The sequence below is a fragment of the Struthio camelus genome, chromosome 1 (genome assembly GCF_040807025.1).
Source record: "Struthio camelus isolate bStrCam1 chromosome 1, bStrCam1.hap1, whole genome shotgun sequence".
Lineage (NCBI taxonomy): Eukaryota > Metazoa > Chordata > Aves > Struthioniformes > Struthionidae > Struthio > Struthio camelus.
Window position 1 is genome coordinate 69,358,278 of NC_090942.1, and position 23,347 is coordinate 69,381,624.

The window sequence follows — 23,347 nt, forward strand, 5'->3', positions numbered from 1 at the left end:
TTAATTTCACAGGACTTTGAGCAAGTTGGAGATCGTAGAAGTAAGAATCAAATCAAGGCTTCATGTTCTGAAAAAGCAAGCAACAATTTTTTTTGGAAGCTATTCTGTATTTTAGCTGGGCCTGGGTACCAGCAGATAGGAATATATTATAGATGATATACTTCTGTGTTGGAGTTTCCCCATTTCAATTTCTGTTTTTCACCCTGTCCTCCTCTGTGTTCTTCATGCTCCCTTTTGCCTTGTTCTCCTTGTTGAGCCTTTACAGTTCAAGATGTCACAGAATCCTGTTATACTAGGCTTAGCGACATCAGGGCATTTCCAAAGTGCGGTGATATCAGAGAGAGACATTTCCAGTGCGGTAATTAAAAAGATCGTAATGTTCCAGGTAGGCACTGAAGTAGAGCAGTGGTAAAAAGAAGAAAACATGTTTGTGAGGCAAAACAAAAATTAATTATGCCTTCCCTGGCTAATAAATGGATGTAAGATGAACAAACGTTGTCAGTGGATATCGCTTAATTGAACAGTTCACCGTCTCTACGTTGCAGTGTTAATCTGGACTCTGGAATTTGAAATTTGAAAGAGAGAGAGACAACCACTGTTACCTTGCTCATAGTGTCTTTAATTTATCTGGTGCTTTGCAAGCTTTTTGAAATTAACTGATACACAAGCTATTCAGGAATATTTTTTTGTTATCATTCAAGAGCAAGAATGTCTGAATATACCTTGGCAAGAGTTTAAGCATGTTTTCCTCAATGATTTGGATCATAAAGTAAAAAGAGCACACTGAATGCAGTCAAACTTTGGAAGTAACTCTCCCATTGGAGTACCTAGCAGTAAGCCTTATCCTTCAAGCTGAGAAGATACTGTGCCTTCCTGCCCTCAAGCCTGTGGATTTCTTCCCACAAACTTCAGGGCAGAGAGCAGTGCAGGCTGAGATACACCGAGGTCTTGTCGTTAAAAGGAGTTGGACACAGATGAGTTGCCTACCTGGACAGACAGCTTGGAAGTGCATCAAGACATTTAACTGGACATGGCTAGTGTTTGCCAAAACATTAGTGAAAGTAGACAGAAGAGAAGTGGTTTAGGTCTATCTCAAATTTTAAAACTATTTACAAATCTCACCCTCACAACGAGAAGACATGATTTACCTGAAACTTCAGCTCAGCGTCTTGTTGCTAGTCTTGAGAATTTAACCGTGAAAATTAATAGCAAGAACCTTAACTTCAGTCTAGCTAGAACTTCTAGGTCTAGCTCAGCTTGGTAATATGAACGACATCCGCTCATGTGACAGATGTTATTTCACTGGGGACTTTAAAGGTCACCAGCAACACCTTATATTGAAGGTTTAAATGGAGCCAGCACATAAAGAAGATCAAATGTTGTATTTCCATATTTTCCTTTCATTCATGCAGTGGTGAGCTTTATTTTTTTCCTAGGAATTTATGTTAGCACTAAACTAAATGCAGATATTTGAAAGTCATGCAGACCTGCAGTGCAAACATAGGCATACTGATGATTTTTTGCAGCGTGACTTTTATAAAACTGGAGCCTAATCTTACAAAATTGACACTAATATTTGATTATAGTCTTTCACTATATAAAAAACAGCTTCTAGATAAACAATATTATTTTCAAATTCACTAGTATAATTTTCCTGAACATTTTTCAGGGCTTAAGGTGACCTCTTGTTACTATGTTTTAGGAACAAAATTTCTTGAATTCGGATCCCTTTCCGTTTCCTGGTGTAAATGTCTTACCCTTTCTTCAGAAGCAACTTTTATTTTCTTATACCAGAGACAGTGATGTGATCTTGAATATGGGAAATATTTTGTTCTCATCCTGATTCTGATGCAATTCCACCTTTCCCAGCTTTTCAAATATCCCTGGTTTGCAGCAGAATAAAGTATGACTACAGGCTGTCAACTTTTTATCATGATATCAGTGTTTTTACATTGAAGGGAGTAGCATCTCACTAGAAAGAATTGTAGCTGATTTATCATCACATACCTACTTACTTGCCAACTTTCTCTCCCACATGAGCTTTTTTTTGTCCTCCACATTAATATTTCTGACATGGACAGAATGACCTCTGCATGGGACCAGTGAGACTCTGTCATCTCCTTGTATTTACTGACCCTGCAGCTGATGTTGCCAGAAGCGTCAGTACAACACCATGGAAGACTTATACTGAAAGCTCACCACTTACATAACGTTTTTACTTATCTGGACAGCTATGCCATAGAAATGGATCCCCAAACTTAAATAACCCAGCTGGTTATTTAGATAGCATTTTATGGTACTGCTTCCAGTGGATGAAAGCAAGGGTTGCAAAAGGCAAAGGCTTAGCAGTCCTCTGAGATATTCTTTTGCATATCTGCTCTTGATAATACAATCAGGAAATACTATCCATTGTTACACTGATTGTCTGTTGTATATTATAATGAAGATGTCATGTTATTGACCAAAACAATATCTTCATGAAAATGCACTGGGGTAGTGCAGAGTGTAAGTAAAGACATTTTCACATGTTTATACAAAAAAGCATAGTGAAAGATTTGTCCGCAGGTAAGTTAATATAGCTAGCCACTAGAAACTGGAGATACACACAAGTGGTAGAAAACATAATGAACTTTCTCAAGAATGAAAAAGATTTTGAATTGAAAATGGATATTTTGTATTTTAAAATATTTTCCAAACATTCTTATATGTTAATTTTTTTGAAGGTTGTTTCACTTCTTTCTTATTGTCGCAGAATGCAAAAGAGTGAACTAAGTTAAAGGGTTGTTACCACTTCTAAGTTTTTTTCCTTTAACTGCTTTGCTCCTTTCAGAAGTCAGAGTAGCAACAAAAAACTGAAAAAAAAAAAAGGAAATGAAAAAGTGGTGTAGTTAATTCTGTTACATCTTGGGTGTTGGCAAAAAGTTTTAATTGTAAAGTATCTATCTTCAGTTAAAAAACAATATTTTGAAGGGGGGAAAAATCTCTTCTCCAAAAACAGGAAGGAAAAACAAATTGAATGATCAGTTCAAATCCATTTCTTTTTTTCTACTAGAGAAGTCATTGGTGCAATAGAAGTCAATTTCTCAATATTCAGTTTACACATATCCAAAGGCTGAGGATGGTCCTACAAGAGGATTTCTTGGTTGAAGCACACTGCAAAGGATCTACTGATAACCTAAAGGATACTGATAACTAGAGGGATTTGAGGCTCTAATGGTCTTTATGAGAATTAAATTAGATGCATTCCCCTTAATTCCTGGGCTTTTTTTTTTTTTTTTTTTGTATTTGCATGGAGCTTTCAGTGAGACTGGTGTTTGCAAAAAGTACTTTTGCCTCCTTGCCCTTGGAATAGGATGCCAGATGAAACCTCTCTTGCACTTAATCCTGTGCTTTAGGGCTGAAAGGCAAAATAATTAGTTCCATGCAACTAGGAATAAATCACCCAGGCTGAAACAGAATAGTGCCTGAAAACTGGCAATGTTGGTTAAAAATAAAAAATTAAAAAAAAAAAAACCCTCCCCAAAAAACAGATTTTATTAAATCCTTATTGACGAGGGAATTGGTTTGCAGAGCAGTTGATTCCAGTGTATGTATACCTTTTAGTATTTCTAACTTTTCCGTAAATCCCTGCAAAATTAGGATATGTTGCAAGAGTAAAGAGTCTTAATAATTTAATGATAGTGGGGTTTTTTATTTTTTCCAGTTTAGAAAGTTTGGACAGTAATACGTATTCTTTAGGTTTGGAGATAATTTCAGAGGAGAAACTTGTCATCTTCAGGATGTTTTAAGACTGAACAGTGCTGCCTTAAGCCTTGTCCTTTTCTGTCACCCGGAGGATGTTGGAGATTTCGTTGTGTTTTAGTTCATCTTTTCTGGGGGGACAAAAGATAAACCCAATTTTGGTCACTATTTTATTTCTATTGGTTATGTCATAATTTGTTCAGAATTACTGTTTTTTTCAGTTATCTAGGAAAAGATGATGATAAAACTAGTATCTTTACATGACATATGTTATGTATCCTTTTGAAAAGGAGTATCAAACTGATTGTAAAGATATGATAGCAAAATTCTTCATTAATTAACTATATGGACAAAGCATAGACTATTTTTCTTCACTTTTTTATTAAACTCATATAATTTAGCTACTATTTGCTACAGTAGTTAAAGGTTTGGGAGAAAAACAGACTAGAGGCAATTATATTTTTGTTGATTGTGATTTCATAAAAGAAATGTTGCATCTATGTTTCTATGCCACTGTGTGAATATGGACACATAAACTTAACCAGTTCTAGTTTTCTGTAGTTTAAGGGCATGTCCTTATTGGGAACTGTCAGTTGTCTGACCCTGCAAAAAACCCAGTTGTGTGTAGCCTTTTTTTTTTTTTTTTTTGATGGCATGTAGCTATTAGTATGACTTGAAACGTTTCAGTGTACCTGCAGTTCCCTGGAGACTAAAGGAAAAATGATTTCTTACTCTAGGCACTGAGAAGCGTGCTTGAAGGCTGAAAAATCAGACAGGTTCACATGTTGTACACATTACGTTTTCTTGGTATATAGGACGGTGCAGTTATGATGAGAAGATGCAATAGTCATATATAGTACTGTTATACAGCTGCCATTTCACTCTGGCCACAGTAAACAGTGCGTTACTGAATGTAAATACATGTGCCCCGTTTTGTGCTGCATGCCTTGGCAAGCACCTTAATACATGCTGCTGCTGCTGAATTATTTAGCTGTGTCTCGTGTGCAGTTTGCTCACAGCAGAAAGTCACTCTGCTCTGTGCCCTGTTCAGCCAGTTGGAGCCTTTGCTGGAGTGTTTCGCCCCCAGAAGTAAACGCGAGTCTAAGAATAGCTCACGCTTCTTTGTAGTATATTTTCATGGTTGGCTATCTAAACAGCCAGTCTGTCTAGACAGCTGACGACACTCTGAAAGCTTATAAGGTCAAGAGCAGCCACATAGGCCACTCTTGGGGATGTTCCCTCGCTCAGTTACTGCGTGTGTGGGCGCCAGGAGGACTTCTCATTCCGAACGATTAGCCTTCTGTCTGAGGCTGGTAACGTTTAGCTCCATGTGCTACAAGCATATGCTAGTAAGGGTATTAAATAATAAATAGGAGTGTATAAATAAGTATGGGTTTTCAGTGTTATGATATACTTATAGCTGGGGCACGTGACATGAAACTTGTCATGCTTTGGCGTGCTCTTTAAAGTTTGTTGTATAGTGTCGTTTGCGTTGTGTGCAAATTTAAATTTTAAGCATGGCTTGGGGGGGAGGGCTAATACTTTTTTTTTTTTTTAAGAGAAATTAATGTGGAAGATAAGCCAAAACCTAAAAAAGGAAAAAAAAAAACCTCTATGTAGTTCTTGTGCTGTCACTAATACATAGATTGTGTACAAAGCTGGATCATAAGTTCACATATGCCTGCAAAATAGAAATAAATGAAACGATATGGAGAAAACCGTACCGGGAGGCTCCTTCAGTGGCCATGGTTTACAAAGGAACTTGAGCAGAGGTTTCCGGAAACTAGGGCCTCCTTGCCACCTTCTCCTGGCTTCCACTTATAACACGTCTAACCAATTAAATATTTGACCTCCTGCACAGTCTTTTAAATTTATCATTACTGATGTAGACTTTTTTCTAAAACCCTTGTCCAGGAATGATTTTAACACAGATGACAACACGGTAGTTGATGGCTCTAAAGAGCCATTTGCTCTGTATTCCCAGCAGCTCGGTTCTTCCAGGGCTGGGGAGTAAAAAGTGGGAGGCAGTTGCTGTATTTCCACTGAGCAAGGAGCTGCTAATGGCTGTTAAGTGCTGGCAGCAGTTCATTTTCTCTTGTGAGAGGGCCTTAAGTACAAGCACTTGCACTCAGCCATTGTAGTAGTTGCTCAGTTTTCTGCCATGGAGAAATTGCGCTGCATTTGATTCATGAGCTCACAGAAAGATGAGTGAGCCAAAAAGGCAGGCTAGTGATGCTCGCATTTAATTTGCTAAACGCTGGGCTAGATAGCCTTTGGCGTTGTCGTGTTAGGTATATTTCTTTGAAAGATTATCTTGCTACGGGTATTTTGGAGATAGGTACCTTACATGCCATGAGTCTTTCTCCAGGTTATGCTGGACGTTTGCTGATGCAAAAAGAAATTGTCAGCAACAACAGCAACTCAAGGATGCAACTCAAAAATCCGTACGCAGTGTAATCCTTCACTGATAAATGTGTTTTATCATAACGTGCCAATATGGCTTATCATAATGTGCCAATATGTGTTTGCTTCTTGTGATGTATGTGCATGCATAAAATGGGTTTAGCTTTGCTATTGGGTCTTCTCATCTGAATGAAAGATTTTTTGGTCTGTCAAGAGATATATTCAGAACTCATAAATTATTAGAATTCTAAATCTGCAGAAAAAAAGGCCAAGGTATTTTCTGCCTGAGAAATGATGCTAGTCCACTATTTAGGAAACCATCATATAAGACAAAACAGATACAGATGCACTGAAGAATGTGACAGTATCTAAGGAAAAACTTAGAAGAAGTCTTCTTCACAAATTCTGAATTATCAAGGGCCTATTCTATCTGCAGTAAAGTTTTCTCAGTTTTTTCCCCTTAATATTGTTATTACATCAACAGTTTTTCCTTAATAGCAAGCCTAAATATTTCCTTTAGTCACACAGTGAACAACATCCTCACAACTTACGAAAAATACCCTGTGTTTATATTCTTTTTGTAAACATTATTTAGACTTTCTTGCTCTGAATTCTTTCCTAATTTTGAAAAGGTCGCTGGTGTTAATATTCATTTTCTTTGGTTGCAGTGCTTCTTGTTTTGCTGTAGGTTTATGGGACTAAGCCCTTCCTTAGCTTTCGTACTTCAAGAACATTTTTAAAGTGTGTATTCCTTAGTTTAATATACTTCTAAGCTGGCGTTGTATTTTTTTTCTAAAATTCACCTTTCTTCTTTAAGATTGAAAATCTTCAAGAACAGTTAAGAGACAAGGAGAAGCAGATGAGCAGTTTGAAGGATCGAGTGAAATCCCTGCAAGCTGATACCACAAACACAGACACTGCCTTGACCACGCTGGAAGAAGCCCTTGCAGAAAAAGTGAGCATGGAAAGCAGAAAGTCCCTTACTTCTAAGGGTGCTTCTATTAATAAACTCTGTAAAGTCGGCTTTTCCATATGCTTCTTGAACTCTCCATAAAAAAATCTCTAATGCGATACAGCCGTGGCATTCTTTGTCTCTGCCAGGTGAGGAGCGAGGAGAGCCTGTTGCTGATCCCTCACTAGAGGGCAGTGGAGGACGTGCTGAGTGGCGACCTGTGTTGCCCTCCTCAATCAGCCGGCGGTGCAATTTTAAGTGCTATGAGTAAGGCGAGAGGTAGAGCTGAGCCACAAGCTATTCCTCTAGTCATTAGCGACTTTCCGTAACTTTGTGTGAAAGAAAATGGTGCTCTTTATGTTACGTTAGTATTCTTGGAGTCCTGCTCCCAGTGTTGTCTGTTTGTATGATGCCTCTTCGGTACTGCTGTGGGACGCAGTTTTTCCTCTGTGGAATCGTCTACCTTTTTTTTTTCCTAAGTCAGACCAATGTCTCATTTCGTTTTATCGTTTTTCCTCAGATATTTTAACAATGAATTTATTATTAAAGTGTTATTATTTCAAATTGAGTTTTAGTTCCCAGTATTGAATCAACACGAGTAGCTTCCCTGATGCAACCGTGTTTCAGTCTCGCTATATTTTCAGCTTTATTGTTCTCCCTTTATTTTCATGCTTGCTCAGTTCTCAGGAGGCAGTTGATTGAGGAAACAGCAATCTTTATTCTGTTTTGGTGGGACAACTTTTTAGCATTACTGTATATTTTTTTTCTTAATTCCTGGAGAACCAGGGTTACAGCTCCTTTAGTCTGTCAGATTTTATATAAGTAAAGCTTTTGTAAAGCTTTGCCTGAGCTTGGGGTTTTATAAAGGAAATTCACTTGTGTCTCTTCACCTTTCAAGATAGCTAAGACTATATTGGTATCTGGTATACAGATACCATCTTTTTATTTCCATCTTTTAACGCACATTCGTCCTGCTGTCATATCTGCACTACACCTCTTTCTGTCTGAAGGGCTACAGACTTATCTAGGCATTTTGGAAAAATAAAACTTAAGAAGCAATGTCCAGTATATACTGGTCTAGGTTTGGTAAGTGAATTTGGATTATCAGAACCAGATAAATTACGTTACATTGCAGCAGCTCTGTGAACGTTCAGACATAAGACGACTGTGGTAACGAACAGCCTGATATGTCTTAGCAGTGAATCCACAGATTTTTTCAAGGCAGTTTTCCTCTTTCTTGAGGGGCTGTTCTACAACAGTAAAGAAAAGGAAATGGCAATACCTGCACTCATCCTCTACAGTGTGTAGGAAGTGTTGTGACAGTACTCAAAAGTTGAACTGACTGAGAGGAATTTTCTTCAAAGAGTACTTTCTTTTGTCAGGAAAGGACCATTGAGCGCCTGAAGGAGCAACGAGACAGAGATGAACGAGAAAAACAGGAAGAGATCGACAACTACAAAAAAGATATTAAGGACCTGAAAGAGAAAGTCAGCATTTTACAAGGAGATCTCACAGAGAAAGAGGTTAAAAGCAATAGAATGTATCTGTTGTATTAGAATTGTTTATTATATATGTTATGTGTGTGTATTTTAGATGAAGTAAACTGTTCCTTTATGGTAAAGGTCCTTCAACAAGTTTATCTAGTGAAATACACTTCTGGGGAATTTTTCAAACATAAATATTTCAGAACCACCTTTTTATGGATAGCCCACCGTCCTGTTATTTGCTGTAGTTTAGTCATAAGTAGTATGAGTGAATGACCGGTCGTCAACCATAGCATTTGCTGGAGCTATGCTTATATACAACTGAAGCTAAAGAACAAGTTTGTTCCTGTTTGAATATAAGAAGGAAAGGGCAGAGGTAGAGCAAAGCTGCAAGCACAGAAAACATAGCGATAATGTTTCTTCCTTTATGTTAAAAATATTACTAGCTCTTTGGACTCTGAAAAGTCAAATTTTAAGTGGGCTGTTGGTGATGATGCCTACTGGCCAGATAAAATGACCTAATTATATCACAGAAATATAAATGTTCTCTGTTCTTCTCTTGCAATTGTAAAATTCATATTAACAGTCTTTTTTCAAAACTCAGTTAAGTTAAAGCAATATAAGAAAATTGCACCTAGCAACTGCTAAGATTTTTTTTTTTAACATGGAAGTCAGCATTTGACAGGAAAGAAACAAACAACACAAAAATGCTTCACAAAACAAAAATTGAGAAGTCTATTGGTAGATAGCGTGAATTATTTTCACCCCATAGCAGCTGTCTAAAGAAAAATTTTAAATACTCTCAATTTTAGATACAGTGGCCAAATCTGCTAAATACGTATTATTTTACTTAGACATAATTTTACTTAAACACGACTGTCAAAGCACTAGTGCCAATTTTCAGAATCTTCCCTCTTTAAAAATGAATTTAAAGTGTACTTAGACAAGATTTTATTTTGATCCTTAAATCAGAATTAAATCAAGCTGTCTTAAGTCAACTCCGTGAACGTCCAGCAAATGTTCCCACAAAACGTCTTGTTCTAAATTGGGATCCTGAACACAGTGTGAAGAGATAAGAGGAAAACAGATAAAAAGAAACTAGTTATTGCATGTAAAGAACATTTTCTTGTTACAGTTACTTTACGTCTTTTATTTCAGACATCGCTACTGGATCTGAAGGAACATGCTTCATCTCTAGCTTCATCAGGACTGAAGAAAGATTCGAGACTCAAGACACTGGAAATTGCATTGGAGCAGAAAAAGGAGGAATGTTTGAAAATGGAAACGCAACTGAAAAAGGTAATCTTCATATTTACATGTGTAGTATAAGTAAGCAGTGTTGGACAAATTGAGTATGTTTACTCACAAGACTGTGGGTCTTGAGCTTGAGTTCTGTAAATTGCTTATTAGCAAAGTACTCTGAAGTTGTGTCGATTCAAAACTTGTTACAAGCTGAGCCTGTCAGAAAGGAACTTCCTGATACTGGTTCTAATTTTGAATTTTGTTTACGTGCAATGGCAGTGGTGCTGACTGTTTTTTTCTTAACAGGTAATAGGAATTACAGACTTAGTCTGCTTCAGTACTATACCCAACAATAAATGTGCCATTGAACTGGTATACAGGCTAAAAATGTATTAGCTAAACATTTCACAAGTATCAGTTGTCAATGAATGTAGGTGTTGATGTGATAAATTCAGATGCATAACTGGCACATGGGAATGCATAAAAACAATTGAAAAGGGTAGATCACCAATGAAATACGTAGTCTGTTGTTTCAGTCTCACTGCCAGTCACAGCTAACAGTCTCTAGGAATTTGCAGCATAGCAGAATAATACATTCTTACAGGCAAGTTAATTTTTGTGAATGGAATCCTTGGATTTTCTTTGTGTTTCAAGCCTTCTTCATTTTAGATATGAACAGTTCTTATATTGCACCTTTTAGAGGAATACAATCTTTATTTTAACTTAGAATACCAGGTAATAGAGAAGCACCAAAAGCATTAACCAAAACAGTGGTGACAATGATGTCACTTATAAAAAATGTAAGACGCAGCACACAGTATTTAAAGAAATTTAAATCTTGGATTGTGGAGTCCTCGCTATTTCTTTACATCCAGCCATGAAAAAGAGGAGTGCCTGCGCTCTAGTCTGGAACTCTCCTAGTACCTCAGGTGAATTTGAGAACAAATTCTGAGGCAACAATTAAGAGCTTTTTAGCATTTTTATTGTGTGGGTGGAAAGTGGGTGTTAAGGCACTTGAGAATTCTCTGAGAGTGAAACTCCATATACTTATTTCTAGACCCATGTTTGCCATTCTTTTTAGTTCTATTACACCAAATAAAAAAGACACTGTTCTGTTATCCAGCAAAATGCACATAGCAAGAACAGATAGTTGTACACTTTTAACAGGCTATTTTCAGTGTACCATACCACATGGTATGGTACCATGTACTCATGTATAGTGAGTATTTTAGAAGTCCTGAAGGACCCTTTCATTTTGAATTCTAAATGTCATGAATTGCAATTTCACCCTTTGATAGTGTATTTTTGATAATGATTTGAGGAATAACTCATAGCTAAGATTTGCCAGAAATTATTGTAGCAATTGGATAATAGTATTAATTTTGCAGAGACAGATGCAACGGAGACCTTTTTTAGCTTTGTTATTTTTACAAAAATAATACTGACTAGGAGAGGGCACATCAAATAAAGTTAAGTTATGAAAACACAGTTGTGGAAATTAAATTATTTAGGGATTGATTAGTGATTGCATATTTAGCAGTTGTCAATGTACTGCTTTTCACTGCTTCCCCAGAGACGGCTGTCTCACTATATGCAGTGAGCATCTCAGTAGTATGAAAGGGCATGGAGGTTCACCAAAATCTGGTGAAGCACTGCTAGCTAGAAGATGACGTTGTGGTTAATTTGCACTGCCGTGACAGCTCTTCATTAAGCCTACCTCTGCTCGTTCCGTTTTAGAGAGGATAGTTCTTAAATGCTGATATCCAGAAACATTGCCTAAGGAACCTGACTGAGCCAGTTCATATTTCTATAGTCTATTCTCTTTGTTTCGAGAAGTGAATAGGAAGATCAGTTATTCTCCTGTGATCCTTTCCTGAGGCTTAAAATAGGAGAATAGCTAAATGTAAAGTGCACTCTTAACTGTGCAGAACAGCTACTGTACAAATAACTGTATTCTTTATTTGGTTCTGAGAAAAATGGAATAGAAATTCATTGTATTATATAAACATAAATACTTTCTCATCTTCACACCCAAAGAAACCACCTAATCTTTTCCAGTTAGGATGGTTTCAGTTCTACAAGCAATGAAAATTGGTAACCTACCATTGCCTATGATGGTGGACTACTGCATTCTTTTCATTCAAGAGAAAGGTTTTCTGGTGTTAATAAGTCAGTCCAGAATGATAGTTTAGAAAGGAATTCCAGCTGTAGGACTGAGATGCACTTTCATGTAATTAACTGGGACTTTCTTTCCTCAACTTGTACAAAAGAGCTCACTTTTATCACTGATCCTCCTTATTTTCTAGAACCACATCACAGTCACTCCTAGTTATTGTTAGCAACCACTTGTATATTTTTTAACTTATGAATATGCTTGGATATTTCTTTAAAAGCCTCTTTCCAGTTGCTTTTAATTTGCCAATGCAGTTCATTGTTGTTCTGCAGAAAAGAAGAAAATAGTATTTTTTTTAAAGAGTTTCTCTCATTCAATGCATTGCAGATAGCTATTCAAGCAATTTGACATTTTCAAGGTGGATTAGTTTCTTCTGTCATCCTTGAAACAATTATATGATAGATAATCCAGCTCCAATTTAAATCTCCTAAACACCTGTTTTACACATCTGCATTATTAACCATAGCAAATAGCTGTCGTAGTTCACCTTCCAACTAAAAGACTGTAAAAGTAAATCAGTTTGAAACTTAACTGGGAATGGTCAGAGGAGTTTTATTATGTTAAGTTTTATTGCATTAGCTTAGTACTGTTTTGCATGAGGTACTTATGTGAAGGAAGGACGCTTTCTTGTGTAGCTCTTAGCAGCAAGTGGCAATAAGTTTTCATTTCAGGTTATTGCCCTTGCAGTTTGAATAGAGGTGTGTCTAACATCAGTCCTGTTTTCCTTTCCTCTATTTGCACTGAACAATTCAAGTACTTTCAGTTAAATCTAATAGCCATAGCTGTTAAGATCCTGACAGAAGAGGCTGAATCACAGTACTGTTAAACCATTAGATAAAAAAGACTTGGGCAGTCCTTGGAAAAACCCTTTGCTAATCTTTAAACAGTGAGCCTTTGAGAACTCATGAACACTCAGGCTTCCACTTCTTCTGTAAATGCTCTTTAACATTGCACTAAAATGAAATACTATTAGCCAAGTGGAGTGCAGTGATGCTGAAAAGTTGATGGTATTATTTTTCTTTCCGTGTATTCAGTTTCCAGTATTTGATTCTAGATGTCCAGTTCTCATGCTTACTGCTCCTTTTCTTATTAATAAATATTTTATGGTGATCCCCATGTGGATATGATCCATATTTAGCTAATAAAAGTGCAATGTTTTTCATATTCACTGGGGATTTTTTCTGTTTTGTTTGAATTTTTTTTTTTTTTAGTAATGATACCTGCTAAGCAAACCTGTTCTAATTGTTTCACCATCATTTACTCTGTGCTCAATTGTCAGCATACTGTGAGCAGGAGATACTATAGGAGATTCTGAATACTGGAAGAAAGCTGTAAATCCTGCTGAGTTTCAATATGGTCCGTTGTGCTGCCTTACACAACCTCCTTTTTTTACTGAGATGGAATCACTAAAGTTTCAAAGCAGGCAGTCACCTACAGGGAGTTCTCTCCAAAGATTCCTCTTAAGATTGTTTTTCTGTGAAGTGGGTTTATTTTAGGAAAGTCTCTTTTTCAAACTTCTGTGTTAATGTAACATTTTTCTAGTGATAATGTTTTACTTCTTTCTTCCTCAGGATGTTCTCTTCCTTGCTTTTTCTGCCTCTTGTCTTTCCCAGCCAATATATGTTGTTTTGTTTTGTTTTTTAAATCTGGGCAAGACCTAGTGATAATAGAATACATTCCTGCAAAGATGAGCAGATTTTTTTCTTGGTTTTCAGTGCATATTTTTCTCCCTGTAACTGTTTTGCTTCTTTGAAAGGGAGCAAGGTTAGAGAAAAGAAAAAATCCAAGACAATATGTTAACAAATTTCCACTTGGTGCAGTTCTAGGGACTTTCTAGCAGAGAATGCTAACAGTGGTTCTCTGCCAAGGATATTCCGCTAGATGCAACAGGCTCACTCTCAGGATTTTGTTGCACTGTGGTGTTCTTCCCTCAAGATAAAGAGGATAACATCTTTCAAGGGACAGGAAAAAATGACTGAACGAAGTGTTGATCCAAATTGTATGTTTCCTGGCATTTGGCTCGGTTAGTCTAATATAGGCTCTGGTGCTTTTCTTTTTGTGAACGTGAATTTCCTGTCACAACTAGAAATATTACTGATATATTAGTAGTTGAGACAGAAATGTTATATTTCTTTCACAGTGGGTTATGATTTGGGTTTTTTTGTTTTTTCAAAAAAGGACTGTAATTAATGTATTCAGCTTAGCAACCTAGGAAGAAAAAGGCTGCCAGGGAAATCCTAATGTCTGTTCAAAATTAAAGTAAAAACCTAGCAACTGTGCTCAGTGTTATATCAGTTTTTCAGATAGTTTCCCAAACCATTTAGCTGTGTTGTAATTGGTATGTGAAGCACTAGAAATAAGAGTTTTGCTCAACCTGTTTGCCATCTCTAAGCCCGAACACAGGACTATGTTAAATATTTGAGTACTGGAAAAAAACTGTCACTGTAAGATATCAAGATCAAGTTTAGAACTTGCACTGTGATTACTCTCCACCCTTTTCTTGTTTCAAAAGCTTTGTAGTAATAAGTCCTGAAACCACAAATGAAGGTTCTGTCTTCTTAGTAAATTACTGTTGCAGCTATTTTTAAATTGTTTTCTTGTTACATCTTTTTTTTCCCTCTCTCACACTGCTCCTATCCCCAATTCTCTCCCCTTCTCTTCCTATCTTTTTTCTCCCTTTAGCACCCTGAAGTTTTATTGAGTCATCCATCCAAGCTAGTAAGTTCCCTGGCAAACTGAGAGGCTATTGCCAACCCATTTAATTATGTATGTGTTGCATGTGTATTCACCTGTGCTTTTGTGTACTTGGGCTAACACAGAGTATATTGGTGATTTACACAAGTAGTGGGTATGTATGGTATGGGTACAAACAAAGTGCTGTAGTATACATCTAATCAGTCATGCTGAAAAAAGCCTTCTGAGATGCTCTTACTTTCTGGCTGTGTTAGTCTAACTCCATTTTTGTTTGGACAGCTTAACATTGCGCCCATGTTTTTGTTTCCCTTTGCTGTAGTTGCTTGGGACATCCTGCAGCTTTTCCTTCATCTCCATTGCCCATGCATTGACCAAGCAAGATTGCAGTAGAATTTCCACACAACTCAGGCTTCTTGTGTGAAAGCACTCTGTAACATTATGTGCAGCAGCACATTAGAAATAATAATAAAGTTAGAGCAAGTAAAAGATTGCCTAAAAACTTGTATATCCATTGAGATCATTGGTACATTGTCAGTTTAATTTTGGACTCTGTGACTAGCCTTCTGCTCGATGTCAAAGAGCACTCCTTTCAAAGAGTGTTTGTGTAATAATATCTTGACATAGTAAATTTCTTAATCCAAGGTGTTTTTTGTTAGAGATTTCTTTTGAGACTGCATGTATATAAAATTGTGTTACAAAGCTTTCAGAAGGCTGATATCGGTGTTATTTTTGACAATGTTTAGGGTAAACGTTAGCTATCTGTCTTGGCAGTAGTTGTCAGAAGGTCAGAGAATTCCTGGTGTTTTTATTAGTTTCAGTTTTCACAACATCCTATATTTAAAATTATTTTAATGGAGCAGATAATAAAAAGTTTTATGTGACTGGATTTGGGTAAAGAGGTATGTGTGCCATAGAGAAAAGTATTTAGGAAGGACTGTTGGAAGTAAAAACTCCTACACTGCATGTCAAAAATACTTGTTATCTGTAAAAGCAGTCATGAATAAATTAATAAATATTGTAAGGTATTTGGAGCACCAAGATTAGAAAATGAATAACAAACTTTCTTAAAGATGTAAGATTAGTGGATAAGGCATTTGAAAGATTTCCTTATTTAGTATTTCATGACAGAATATTTTTGCCCCAAAGTATTGCGTGTTCAGGTCAGAAAAGCAGATGCTCAGGACTTTCCCAGAAAATAAGTAAATCTCTAAAATAATTTGTCAGCCTCCTATCCCATTGGTTACGCTACTGGTACAATCTATTATTAAAGTTGTTTAGTGTATCCCATTAAATAGATTCTTTTATCAATTGTTTATGATTTTGCAAAACCTTTTAACCCTTTTAGTTGAAATTTCATATATTGTTTGATTCAATCTGAGATTTTGATTGGTTTTGTGTCTTTTTGAAAGCATCTGTGCTTTCACTGAACCACAGTGTTTTCAAGAACAAAGTATGAAAAAATGTTTTTTATCTTTTTCACAATGGTCATTTTTTATGAAAAAATGTGGTCCACGTACCAGAGACTTGTGACGCTCCTGTTTAAATCTACCTAAACTGGCTAACAGTTCAGCACATTGTCTATTTACATGTGCTCAGTAGAAGTATCGCAGATTTAGCAGTGACATTTCCCAGCGATTCCACCTGCACTGCAGGAATGTGAAGTCACTATTCACGAAATGCCAGGCTTGTTCCAAGCAGCTGCTTGATACAAATAGAGCAGAAGCAAGAATCAGCATCTCAGTGTGCAGAATAGATTAGGACAAATAATCCATTAGGACTGGAAGCCAGTACTGGAAGTTAGGCATTGGGAAGAGAAAAAACAGATTAGATATTCTTGGGGGAATGAGTAGACAGGATTGCCATGAAAACTGTGGTGAACCTGGGACTCTGGAAGGGCATGGTATGGGTTGGGAGTGGCATACGGACAAAAGGTGTAGGGTCAAAGGTGTTGGTGGATAGAACTGACTGTGCAAACAAAAATAAGCCCCCTAAACCTGAAATAAAGCAGTAGGAAAAGGATGAGCAATCTTGCAGATTAGTGGAGACTTCTTGGATAAGAGGAGGACAATTTAAACCTGGCTAAATAATGTTGATAAATTTAGGTTGGAGAAATGCAGTATAGTACAAAAGGATTGTAATTGGTGCAAGTAGGCAGAAGAATCTGTGCCCAAGAGAGCAAATTCTCTACAAAATTTGTAATGAACCCCAAATTTTTGAGCCTCAACATTACTCCAAGGTCAGAAAATACAAACTCTGGGAAAGTAGTATGTGTTTTATTCGGCAATATGATATAGCCACCAGAGAGCATGAGGCAGAAGGACTGCATTCCGTTAGCTGGCTGGGCGGAGGATGTGTGGTGGCGCTGAAAGGTGCAGTCCTGTTGATGGTCCATGACAATGTCAACAGCATCTCATGTAATGGGAAGTCTGGGTGTTTTTTTTTTTTTTTCCCAAATGCCATTTTCTTATTCCTAGAAAATTGCACATACCAACTTTGTCCCTCCCAGAAGCCTTAAGGTAACATTCATTTTGAAAAATTAAACATCCAAAAGCTAGGAAATGGCAAAATCAAAGTTGTGCATACTATATCATTTGGCCTTTCTCATTTTTACATTGTGAGGTAGTCACTGTAGTATTTCATAACTAAATTATTATCTGCAAGACTCTTGCAATTTTGAGTATTGTGTGAAAAATGCTCCAAGAAGGAGCCAGGGTTTACAAGATAGAAGATTATTGTCTGGAGAAATTCAGGCATGTTAAATGAATAAATTATTTTTTCCAATAGCTGGAAAAGTATTGAATAAGGCAAGGTATGTCATAGCTTAATCCTTTTGCATCTCAAGTCTGTCACCTGCACATTAAGTTAATAGTGCATCATCATTGGGAAATGATGATATGAAGTGCAATTAGTTACTGTTTGCAATGCAATAGCTTACAAGAGTGATCAGCATGGTAGAAAAGATCAGAAGAAAAAACAATTGTTTTTCAGAGCAGCCTTTGTATAGTTTAAAGTAAATGGGCCATAGAGCTTTACACTGAATATGAAAAATCAGTACTGACTACCTGCTAATTACCTGAGTAAATTCCTTCTGTGCATTGAATAGAGCACAGTTTCTGTAAAATTTAAAAAAAAAAAGTAAAATAAAGGAGTGTGTGGTCATGTGACTACAGACTGAGAAAAGGCAGGAGGAGGATGCTGAAGCGCACTTGTAAAGACAACCTTAATCTGGGCATTTCCTGTCTGTCTTTGTATACTTTTTGTGTTGGTATCACTTCCAAAGATTGCAAATTACCAATGTTTAATCATGAGTATGGCACTTTTATCTTTCTGAAGGGATCATTTTTTTCTGTAGTGGGCTGAGACAGTTTCTCCTCCTTTTGACTCTCAACCTTCTTTATTAAATGATTCCAAATAAATTCTTGCATGTTCAGTACCAAAAATTTGTAGTAGAGTTAACAAAGGCTCTACATTTCCTGGAAAGGATTTAAAAGATTTTGTTAAGTGCAAGATAATAAACAACTCTGTGACAGACCAGAAAAACTTATCTGAGAGTTCACTGAGACTTTTACATTCCAGCACAGCCTTTTTGAAAGGATGTGACAGTACATATTGTCTAGAGTGTTGGAAATGAAAGAGGAGCAAGCTCGGTTGTTTTTTAAATTTATAATTTTGTTGAATCTAATAAAATATGATATAAGGCAGTGCAAGTGTTTTATTATTTGGATTGCTGCCTTCACAGCAGAAAAATAAATAAAATAGTCAAATGTGCTTGTGTCTTGGAATAAAAAATCCAAATATGTTTTTGTATTTGTGTGTGCATTTACTATTTTTAGGAGGTGTGAGGCACAGCTGGGGGTAGGAGAATGGATTAAAAAGGGATTTCATATTCTTGAGAACTTCGGCTTCATGGCCAGAAGTTCTTGGCAGCATTTGTATGTGAAATGTTAAACTGAATTTACTGTCTCAATTCACAGGTAAAAGTAGAAAGTGTTTGCTGTGAATAATTTGCTATTTGATTTAGTTAACCTTTAAGGAATATTGAACTGGAATCCTAGTCATAATGTTTGGAATTTTTATTTACATTTTATTATTCTTTTTTTTTATTAGATTTGTGCTATTGTATTCTTCCCCACCTCTGGCACACTTAAAGCTGTGTAAGATCACCTTCACTTAAAGCTGTGTAAGATCACCTTTTCTCTTTGAAAGTTGATACAAGAAATATCAAATCACAAAATTCTTTTCAGTGTCTTCCTCTCTTCTCCATCTGTAAATAGAGGCTACTTCTGTGAAACCGTGGTCATCTTTGTTTTAGTTGTAGAAGCTGACTTTTTCAGCTGCTTCTATGTGGAAGCAATAGAGGCTAGAGTACATTTACTTGATGAACAATCACTCGTTCTTTTATTCTTTAGGTATGTGAAGCACTCACCCGATCACTTACCAAATTCCAGATGGGAAATGATGGCTAAAAGCAGAAAAGCAGAAAGCCGTTAAACCACCTCTTAGTTAACGGTCATTGTAAGAACTTTGAGAGCAAATCCAGATTAGTAAACTTAAACTAGTCTCTGTCCTGAACCACTTTGAATATAGAATTAAATTTATACTGGAAAACATTAATAGTGTTCAGATGAGCTTTAATAAAACCACGGTTTAAGAAGCTGCTGTCTTCTAGCTGAAATTTAGAACACACATTCTATGTGTATGTTTCTTGGGCATTTCAATGTAGATTCAAACATGTAAGTTTAAAACGCTCTTGAGAGTAGCTTGAATTCACTTGTTTGACTCTATAATGAAACAGACATGAGGAGCTAATGACAGGGTCAGTAGTAGTTAGATTTAAAATACCTTGTAATTGAGTAAACCCAATAGCTTGTGTAGACATACCATCTCTTATTTACATCATTTGTGAAACTAGAGGAGAAAGTCCAGTGTTTCTTTCACCCTGAGCAAGTTGCTTTTTCCAATATATTTATTTTTTATCATACATTTTCATGTTTGCTTATAAATGTATTAAGAGGTTGCAGATTTAGGAGTACTGTCTCAGTTAGACTTGATATCTGGGCCTATCAAAGTGCACTTCTTATGGTTTCTTAAGACAGTAGAAAAATTGCCTTTAGTGCATTTGTCACTTTATTTGACCATTCTGTCTTGAAAATGAAATTATTGGCTCCTTTTGGAATTTGTCTACCTTTATTTCAGGGGATGGGGGATGGAGATAGTTGTATGTGCTTTTTTTACATATAAGGTTTTATTGTTTGTGTTTATCCTTTTTCTCCTGTAAAAATAAAAAATACTGCTGAATTATTTCTCACAGTTACGTTGGGAAGGTAGCCAATTTCATCTGTTCCAGATCTTCATGCAAGTTTGTGGGAAACCTCTAAATGCATCGATTTTCTCTCTATACAATAAATGAATCCAGTAGGATTTTAAATATGGTCACGTAACCTGTATTTTATACATAACCCACAAAATTGACCAAAGTCACTCAGTCAGTAATTCACAACTCAGGAAGTGATCTCCAGTTTACACCATATCATTTAACATTCTCTTTGTGTTAGGTGAAAGTAACCATACTTAGGCGCATTATATACAAATAACATGTGTTACGTGTCTTAACTAATAATTTATGTTGTGTAAATAGGCCTTTCGTTCTGTAAGAACCAGACACACTGACTTGCTGGCTAATTTTCTAAAAAAGAAAATTGATTTCCTCCTCTCGGTAGTGTCTCTTGGGTTGTTGTGGACATGCTTTTATTAGCACTGGGCAATATAAATCAGGGCTGTCCTGACGGTAGAATTGTGTTAGGTCTTATAACTTACTTAGAATTAGAGACCTCAGTAATCCCAGCTAATAGCCTAGCTTTGCATTTTTTAAAAAAGTTTCTTGATTATCTGATTATGTATTTTGGATGACTTTAAAGTGTCTGGAGGAGTATTTGTTAAAACAAACAATTTAAAATGTTGGAAACATACCCAAATACAGTAAAGAAGAATTCAGGCTGTGCTGCTGAAAAAAGCGAGTGAAAGCTCATGAAAGCAAGGCTTAGCTCTGTCCACAGTTTCTCTTAGGAGACATTATTTATAGATGAAACTGCCCCCCAAAAATAGTATTTCCAGTTCCAGCAAAACAGCATTTGGGAGAGGAGGATGGAGTTTTTGCATGAAATTTGGGAGTGGTTGAAAAGGAAATGAAATGAAATACTTTAAATTTCCTGCAGGCTGGAAATTCCAATGTTTTGGGAACACCCAACAACATTCTCTTTTCAAAGCAAAATATGTTCCCAGATCCCTACAGCTGCGCTGTGGACCTGACACGCTTGTGAGTCTCATTGCTGCTGTGGCCTCCCAGAATCTGCAGCATCTTGGTAGCACCTTCTGTAGACTTCTGCTTGCCTTAGAGAGCCTTTTCCAAGGCTTTATAATTCAAAGTGCTTATGGTACAGTTAGAAACTTGGAAGCATAGACCTCCCTAACTCCAAAACAGCTCTCAGAGTTTCCAGGCTCCCTGGGGAACTGAATCGTGGTTATAGGCTCAAAAGCCGTATTTTCACACTTAGAGCTCAGTGACAGTGGACCTGGGAGGTTTGACATGGAAGAGTCCCATGGGATCAGGCCCTAGAAGGAAGAGGGGTCCAAGAGAGCTGGTTAATATTCAAGGATCACTTCCGCCAGGCTCAAGAACGGTGCATCCTTATAAGCAAAAAATTGAGCAAAGAGGGCAGAAGACCTGCGTGAATGAACAAGGAGCTCTTGACAAAACTCAGGAAGCAGGAAGTGTACCGGAGGTAGAAGCAGGGACAGGCCGCTTGGGATGAATTTAGGGACATTGTCAGAGTATGCAGAAATGCAACGAGGAAGGGCAAGGTCCATTTGGAATTAAATCTGGCTAGGGATGTCAAGGACAACAAGAAGGGCTTCTTTAAACGCATCAGTAACAAAAGGAAGACTAGGGAAAATGTGGGCCTGCTACTGAATGGGGCAGGGACCCTGGTGATAGAGGACACAGAGAAAGCAGAGATACCAGATGTCTCCTTTGCTTCAGTCTTCACTGCCAAGGCCAGTCCTCAAGAATCCCTGACCCAGGAGACCAGGGAGAAAGTTTGGAGAAAGGAAGGCTTTCCCTTGGTCAAGGAGGATCAAGTTAGAGATTATTTAGGCAAAGTTGACACCCACAAGTCCACGGGCCCTGATGAGATGCACCCACGAGTGCTGAGGGAGCTGGCGGACATCATTGCTAGGCCACTCTCGATCATCTTTGAAAGGGCACGGAGATCAGGAGAGGTACCTGAGGACTGGAAGAAAGCAAGTGTCAGCCCAGGCTTCAAAAAGGGCAAGGAGGAGGAGCCAGGGAACTCCAGGCCTGTCAGCCTCACCTCCATCCCTGGAAAGATGATGGAACAGCTGATCCTGGAGGCCATCTCTAAGCATGTGGAGGACAAGAAGGTGCTCAGGAGTAGTCAGCATGGATTCGCTAAGGGGAGATCGAGCTTGACCAAGCTGATAGCCTTCTATGATGGGATGACTGGCTGGGTAGATGAGGGGAGAGCGGTGGAGTTGTCTACTTGTGACTTCAGCAAGGCTTTTGATGCTCTCTCCCATCACATCCTCATAGGCAAGCTCCGGAAGAGCAGGCTAGATGAGTGGATGGAGAGGTGGATTAAGAGCTGGCTTAATGGCAAGGCTCAGAGGGTTGTGGTCAGTGGCACAGAGTCTAGTTGGAGGCCTGTATCTAGCGATGTCCCCTAGGGCTCAATAGTGGGTCCAGTATTGTTTAACTTATTAATCGGTGACATGGACAAAGGGATAGAGTACTTCCTCAGCAAGTTTGTGGATGATACAAAACTGGGAGGATTGGCTGCCGGAGGGCTGTACTACCATTCAGAAGGAGCTTGATAGGCTGGAGAGATGGGCAGAGAGGAACCTCATGAAGTTCAATAAAGGCAAGCGTGGGGTCATGCAGTTGAGGAGCAATAACCCCATGCCCCAGGACAGGCTGGGGGTTGACCTGCTGGAAAGCAGCTCTGCCGAGAAGGACCTGGGAGTGCTGGTGGACAAGAAGTTGACCATGAGCCAGCCATGTGCCCTTGTGGCCAAGAAGGCCAATGGCATCCTGGGTTGCATGAGGAAGAGTATTGGCAGCAGGTGGAGGGAGGTGATCCTGCCCCTCTCCTCAGCCCTGGTGAGGCCTCACCTGGAGCACTGTGTCCAGTTCTGGGCTCTCCAATACAAAAGAGACATGGAGCTCCCGGAACAAGTCCAGCAAAGGCTACAAAGATGATGAAGGGGCTGGAGCATCTCTCCTCTGAAGAAAGGCTGCGAGAGCTGGGCCTGTTCAGCCTGGAGAAGAGAAGGCTGAGGGTGGGATCTCATCAATGTGCATAGGTATGTGAAGGGAGGGTGTGAAGAGGATGGGGCCAGACTCTTTTCAGTGGTGCCCAGCGATAGGACGAGAAGCAACGGGCACAAACTGAAACACGGGAAGTGTGTTTCATGAGGAAAATGAAAAAAGGAACATGAGGAAAAGCTTCTGTCCTGTGAGGGTGAGTGAGCAGTGGAGCAGGTTGCCCAGAGAGGTAGTGGAGTCTCCATCGTTGGAGATGTTCAAAAGCCATCTGGACAGGCTCCTGGGTAACATGCTTTAGGTGACCCTGCTTGAGCAGG

The 23,347-nt window shown here is 38.0% G+C and overlaps 1 protein-coding gene across 20 annotated transcripts in view; it reads left to right on the forward strand.

Moving 5' to 3' along the window:
• The window catches only part of ERC1 (ELKS/RAB6-interacting/CAST family member 1), a 311,410-nt gene that overhangs the window by 107,469 nt on the left and 180,594 nt on the right, over window positions 1-23,347 (forward strand). For 13 of the 20 annotated variants that reach the window (XR_011141700.1, XM_068947277.1, XM_068947285.1 and 10 more), the window contains 3 exons: window positions 6,962-7,099; window positions 8,479-8,619; window positions 9,739-9,879. Coding sequence is in view for 19 of the 20 variants with exons in the window: in XM_068947277.1 (XP_068803378.1) it covers window positions 6,962-7,099; window positions 8,479-8,619; window positions 9,739-9,879 (420 nt within the window). In the remaining variant the exon portion in view is untranslated. Of the gene's footprint in view, window positions 1-6,961; window positions 7,100-8,478; window positions 8,620-9,738; window positions 9,880-14,677; window positions 14,714-23,347 lie in introns of all 20 variants that reach the window. The other 7 variants (XM_068947249.1, XM_068947332.1, XM_068947267.1 and 4 more) reach the window with 1 other exon arrangement.